The sequence below is a fragment of the Panulirus ornatus genome, chromosome 9 (genome assembly GCF_036320965.1).
Source record: "Panulirus ornatus isolate Po-2019 chromosome 9, ASM3632096v1, whole genome shotgun sequence".
Taxonomy (NCBI): Eukaryota; Metazoa; Arthropoda; class Malacostraca; order Decapoda; family Palinuridae; genus Panulirus; species Panulirus ornatus.
The window spans coordinates 40,110,696-40,117,901 of NC_092232.1; the positions used below are offsets into that span (position 1 = coordinate 40,110,696).

The 7,206-nt window shown below is 34.7% G+C and overlaps 1 protein-coding gene across 2 annotated transcripts in view; it reads left to right on the top strand.

Annotated features, from left to right (window-relative positions):
• The window catches only part of LOC139750359 (nuclear hormone receptor FTZ-F1-like), a 420,892-nt gene extending 416,825 nt beyond the window's left edge, over positions 1–4,067 (top strand). For both annotated transcript variants that reach the window (XM_071665068.1, XM_071665066.1), the window contains 2 exons: positions 457–659; positions 914–4,067. In XM_071665068.1, coding sequence (XP_071521169.1) covers positions 457–603 — 147 coding nt within the window. In that variant the 3' untranslated portion in view covers positions 604–659; positions 914–4,067. The remainder of the gene's footprint in view (positions 1–456; positions 660–913) is intronic.
• The last annotated feature ends 3,139 nt before the right edge of the window (positions 4,068–7,206 follow it).

Sequence of the window (7,206 nt, forward strand, 5' to 3'; positions counted from 1 at the left end):
ATTTGTAGTCTATTTATACTCTTAGATAAATTAGCTAAATGTATCCCTTATTGAATACCAAAGCAAATGTCCACTTAACTGACTGCCACATATCCTCCTGCTTAACCCTTCAGACCTGCCTTATCTTTCAGCCTCCTTGCTTCTGAATCTTTTTGCCTTAGTTCATTGCCCATTTTCTCTGCTCTTGTGTTTGGGCAGCCTTTTTCTCTACTTCAGGGACTGATCCAATGCAGTGTTAAAAATTCAACCTACAAGTTAGTTTTCTTTATGAGCCATTTAAGTGAAATGTCAGTACAGAACTATATTGTACAGATAATAAGTTTTATGGAATTTGGCTTTGTTTTTTCTAGAGTTGTGTCAGTTCCCTGAATGTGAAATGTAATGACTTTTGATTTTATAATCTCATAACTTGAGAGATCTTTGTACTCACAGCATATCTTTGCATATAACCCTCAGGAGAAATATCAGAAGATGATGGACTTACTGCCTGAATTGCACTATATTGCTGATAATGGTGAGAAATACTTGTACTACAAGCACATAAATGGTGCTGCACCCACGCAGACTTTGCTAATGGAGATGCTGCACACCAAAAGGAAATAGAGAAAGTAGCAACTTTCTGCTTTCAACCGTCCAGTGCGCCACATATGTATATGAAGGTAAAATTTTATGAAATTGATTATCTTTTATGTCAAAGGCTCCAGTTATTGAAGAAAGTCCTCATCAAGGCCTGGTCTTGACTGAAATATGAAGGTCTTTTAGATATTTATTGTCATGGAAGAATCAAATATCTGAGATATATCAAAAATTATCTGTCACCAGGACAGTTGTCTGTATAGGTAGAAAATTTTACTGATTTTTGCATAGTTTTACTGACATGTAACTCTTCTGATAATGTAAACTTTTATTTTAGGGTGGACACATAAGTTTTAAGTCACCATACCAGGCCGGAAGGAGGGTCTCCACCATGACCAACACATACCCAACCATCCCAGGACAATCACCATGGGATTCTCAGCTGTGTTTCCACCGAGCAAGTAATTTAAGTACTGCTACATGGAAGGAGCCCCTATGACACTGCCCATCCCGTTTAAGCCAGCTTCGGGTCAGCTTTGCTGGTTGTTTTTCTCAGTAGTTATGAGTTGGAAAATTAAATCTATTCAGTACAGTTATTTAAGGAAAAAAATAGCTATACAGCAATTCAAATCTCAGCTCAGAATTACTGATTTATCAACTCAGGAGAGATCTATTCTGACCCAACACCACTCTGCGGTCACAAGCATCCGTCTGGTGAAGTGCTGTGCTAGTCATACCCTCTGAGGGGTGGCAACGTCATTCCCGAGCCTGAGATATAAACAGTAATCTATGGTGCTAAGCCTTCCTAGGGATACCATAAGGTACAAACAGCCGAAGGAACTCATATGAGACAGGCGGCTAGTGGTGAGTGCTAAGTGGTCCCCTGTCAGTTGTTACCAGAAGCACCATGGTGCAATCAGGACTAATATAAGGAAGTTGAGGCTCCACGTGCTGATCAGTCAGTGGTGCGCTACTCTCACTGAACGATATTATCCCTTACACATCCTCTGTTTCTGTGGCGCATCATACCTCATTTCTCACTTTTCTTATGGTGGCGGTCTCCTCACTCACTTTGGTACAAAGCTCTCACTTGTGAATATGTTTCACCACTTATATATCTATTTATTTCTGAATATAATTGTAAAACCTGGGCATATGTCCAATCAGCTGTTTGCCCAGATACATAAATAATATCTTCATACATTAATGCATAACAAATATAGAGTGTAGGTGTTGTGAACTAGTTTTTGATACTGTTGTTTTGTACAAGAGATTATAAAGTAGCAGAATAATGTATTCTTGCATGAGCAATCATCTTTACCCAGATATTGCTGCCACTTGTCCAGGAAATGTGTTCTGTGCGAGGTAGGCAGGCTTTCTGCTCTCCTTGTTTATGTCTATCACTTAGATGATAACGATAATTTGTAGTTTGTTAATTATCAAGCAGAAGCATAAATTTCTAGTGCCTCAACTAGGTTAACCTAGCATGTACAAAACACAGACATTTCAGAAGTTGTGGCACATGAACCAGCACATGCAGGAGGCATATGGGTCTTTTACATTGGATTACCCTATTTGATTTCAGTAAAATTATAGTCCATAATTATGGTTCAAATTGCTTTTTGCACTAAGTTAAGTATATTAAGTTTTGGCTTGATAATTCGATTAAAAAGAAACTGTGCCTGTGCCATATGCCTGCTGGTGAAGCAAAAGTTTTACAAGGGAAGTTACTGTTAAAAGGTGTCAGGAAATCATCTTTATTTATCATGAGTTCCAGTTCTGAATTAAATATTGTATATTTTGTGAAAAAATAAATACCTGGCAATGAGGAGCAATATGTCTTTTTCTTCTTCTTTAGTTGTAAATGACTCTGTTTAGTTTAAGCGTTGAATTAAGATTTGGAACATTCCAATTCGAGGGATTCATGGGCATTCTTCACTTTGGTTATGCGATCCCCTGGTGGTCTTTTGGCATAATCACTGATGTCATCCATCATAAGAATCATCACTGTTGCTGCTGCACATTCCGCATTGCTGAATATCATTTTTGCTGCTAAAATATTGCATTTCTGTCTTGTATCTTCATGGTCTCTTTAGATTATTAATTCACCTCTGTATAGTTTCCTTTGTAGATATGTAAGTTTCTGTTCATTTCTCTTCCTTGTATTGCTACTCATTGCAAGACTTGAAATTTTGACTAATGGATATATATAACTTTCTCTATATTTTAAGAAGGAGGAATGACACTGATAATGTATGTGCTACAGGCAGCAGCTAACGGTACCCTGCCACTTTTAACATTAATGCTCTATTTCCTGTTTCTCGCCTACTTACAATGTGCACCTTCTGTTTTTATCATTATTATTATTATCATTATTAAATTAAATTTTTTACAATTATTATTATTACCATTATTATTATTATTATTATTATTATTATTATTATTATTATTATTATTATTGTATTTATCATTATTATTCATTATGTTATAATTGTTATTCTTATTATTATTTTATTATTGTTATTATTATGATTATTATTATTATTATCATCACTATTATCATTATTGATATAACTGCTATTACTGTCATTATTTCAAAATTCAATATGGTATGCTTTTTCAAAAAATTTATACCAGTGGAAATTCTAAGGTGATTTTTGCCTTTAAAACAAAATTATTTTTGTACCAATTGAAATATATACCCTTAAATCTGCTATAAACATTTTATTATATGAAACAAACACAGACTGACTTAGATCTATCAGGATATGGTGTACAGCTGTTGAATTCTAAGAGAGATTTATTTTTGGAACCAATATTTTCAGCACAAGAAAGGTGTTGGGATGAATCTAAGTCACACTGTGCTCATTTTTTCATAAGATCAAGGAATCTGAACACTGAATAGCATCCATTGTGGGTCATTTCATTTGTGTTGTGAATAGGCAAATAATCGTAATGGGAATTATTAACTGTTCATACTCATTGATCTCTTCATATTTTTACTCCTCTTCTACACTGTATATGAGACCTATGTTCACTGTAAAGATGTTCAATGCCCATTTCTTTCAAAACTTGGTTTTTGGAAAGATTCATAAACTTCTGTCTACTTTTTCTAACGGTACTGAATTACTTGACTGTTAAAACACTGAAAAAAATTGTACATATTTCTCTCATGTCTTGTAAAGAAATACACAAGTGTTCTTTGTAAAAACTGTACTCTAAGAATGAATATATTTCTATCTCCATATGATGATTCTCAAAAGTGTTTTTCCTATGATGAATGCCGTAGAAATGCTTTTTAACTTTTCTTAATTATTTCACACCAGTGCCTATTGATAACGTTTTCTGTTATAAGAGAATCATCACTTGAAGATTAAGTTTTATATGAGACAACCCAAACACAGAGTAGCCCTGGGATTGTAGGTTCTCTATTAGATTCTATAATTAATGCTAATAATTGAGATGGGATTAATAAAGTGTTTTATTTAGAATTTTTCTTTTCTTCCATCTCCTTTGAATATCTTTTTATTGTTTTTTCAGGGACATTTTAATGCAATTACACTTTATTCTAAAAAGATTTAAAAATGGAGATATTGAAGAATTTTAGAGCTGTGAAGTTATTTCCAAAGCACATATTTCTCCCTCAAATTTAAGAGAGAACCAGTATTGTTATAATTGCAACAAACAAACACATTTTGAAATCCAACTTTTCTCAATGAGAAGTAACATAATAAAGATAGAATGAACAAATGAGATGCTTTGAGAATAGTGAACATCCCCACAGATAACTGGAGCTAGATTTTTTTTAGCTATGATGTAATGCATGTCTTGCAATGTAAGTGGCCTTTGAAATGTCATGTGCTATATCACAGGTAACATCTGACATACAGCAAATACTCTTTTCACAGAAAACCTTTCTGTTTCACAAAAGTATAAAAATTCACTGTAGGATATCAAAATGATCCCAAACAACCTGAAAGTGTGTTTTTATTATTTCAGATGGAAAAGTAAATGTTAATGAAACTTTTCCTACTTGTATAGTTACCTTATTTCTTGTGTGTTTGTCAAGGGGATTTAAGACCAATTAAAGTTACCCACGTTCACAATCATGAGTGCAATAACACTTTATGTCTAAATCACAAACTTATCTCAGAATTTTCTGCTTCACTCACTTTTTTTTAATATTTTGCTTTACAAGTTCATATCTGCTCAATTTCAGTTATTCATTAATCTCAGAAATTATCACATTATTCAGCTAATTCTGGTTGTCTGAAGTCAGTTACTTTTTAGGGTTTATACACCTGGGAAAAGTAAAAACTGGAAAACATGAAAATGCAGCATAAAAGAAAAAAGAAATCTATAAAAGAAAAAGCCCTGGTGAAAAGACTATTGAAAGGACAGCAATAAAAATATATGGCAGAGTATAATGAGAATGTAACAGTGATGAGAACAAAAATAAGGGCTAACAACAGAAAAAAGTAAAACATATTTACTCTTCCAGCACATGGTACTGATTCCAAAAGCAACTTAAGGCAATCAAACAGGTTTTTTTTTTTTTTTTTTTTTTTTTTTCATACTATTCGCTATTTCCCGCAATAGCGAGGTAGCGTTAAGAACAGAGGACTGGGCCTTTGAGGGAATATCCTCACCTGGACCTCTCCTCTGTTCCTTCTTTTGGAAAAAAAAAAAAAAAAAAAAAAAAAAAAAAAAACGAGAGGGGAGGATTTCCAGCCCCCCGCTCCCTTCCCTTTTAGTCGCCTTCTACGACACGCAGGGAATACGTGGGAAGTATTCTTTCTCCCCTATCCCCAGGGAATTAATCAAACAGGTACTCTTGAAATAAAAATATTGCGAAAAGGGTTTCAAATCATAAGATTTCTAAAATCAGCTTTCTGAAGATTTTTTCATGCTCAAATTCCTGTGAAAAGTGAAATATTCATAATGACATGCTTAAAAAAATGTCAAAATTTCATGGCATGCTTAAAAAAATGTCAAAATTTCAAGATACAAAAGTTGACAAATATAGCTTATTTGAAGGGATAGCTGCATTGTTGACTAAAGCTAAAAAAATGAAAAAAGCAATATTGTATGATACACACTAAAGAACCAATCTTACTTCTGAGATAAATTCAACCTAACATATTAAAATCTGATGAAGGTCTACTAAGTTTAGTTTAGATTATGTTCACTACTTGTAAACATGCGATACCTGCTGCCCATTTACAGACTTTCTTTCCTAACAGTAAGGATAATGATGACAGGAAATCCAAGTATATATGCATGCATACTGATCATATGGTGAACTCTGGGCAATTAGTAAACAAGCAGTGAAAGAAAAAAAAGCTCCAAAAATTCAGCAATTTTGAAACAGTAAATACAGTATAATCCATCCACAAGAGTTACATTGTGAAAAATTTGGTCAGGTGCTCATTGGTTTGAGTTAAAACACATTCAACTTGCATCAGGTTCTCCACAATTTTAACTATGTCATGAGCTGAGGCTCCCCTGTACAGTTTTGTCCATGATAAGCAAGAAGGGAAAACAGATAATGAGAATGTAAATCAATTATGATGAGCTTTCCAGCCATTAACCCAATGCAACCAGTATCATACATACCAGCAAAAACCAAGCTAAATGACTAACTAGAAATATCAACAAAAGCTGAAGAAATATTGTGGGAATTGGAGAAACCAGATCCAGCAATAATAGGGTTGATGAGTTTAACTTCCATTTTACTGAGGTTCTGGAAAGAGTACATCATAGATTTTTTTTTCATACATATTCGCCATTTACTGCATTAGTGATGTTGCGTTCCAGATCAGATGACTGAGCCTTAGAGGGACAAGTACTTATCTGGCCCCTTCCTTCTTCTTTCATTTGTAGAAGTAAAACTGGAAGGGAGGATTTCCAGCCTACTCCGCTCCTGCCCCTTTTAGTTGCCTTCTATGACATACAAGGGATATGTGGGAAGTATTCTTTCTCCCTTATCCCTGAGATTGTATATATATATATATATATATATATATATATATATATATATATATATATATATATATATATATATATACATATATACATATATATATATATATATTTATTTTTTATTTATTTATTTTGCTTTGTCGCTGTCTCCCGCGTTTGCGAGGTAGCGCAAGGAAACAGACGAAAGAAATGGCCCAACCCACCCCCACACACAATGTATGTACATACACGTCCACACACGCAAATATACATACCTATACATCTCAATGTACACATATATATACACACACAGACACATACATGAATACCCATGCACACAATTCACACTGTCTGCCTTTATTCATTTCCATCGCCACCTCGCCACACATGGAATACCATCCCCCTCCCCCCTCATGTGTGCGAGGTAGCATTAGGAAAAGACAACAAAGGCCCCATTCGTTCACACTCAGTCTCTAGCTGTCATGCTATAATGCCCGAAACCACAGCTCCCTTTCCACATACAGGCCCCACAGAACTTTCCATGGTTTACCCCAGACGCTTCACATGCCCTGATTCAATCCACTGACAGCACGTCAACCCCGGTATACCACATTGATCCAATTCACTCTATTCCTTGCCCGCCTTTCACCCTCCTGCATGTTTAGGCCC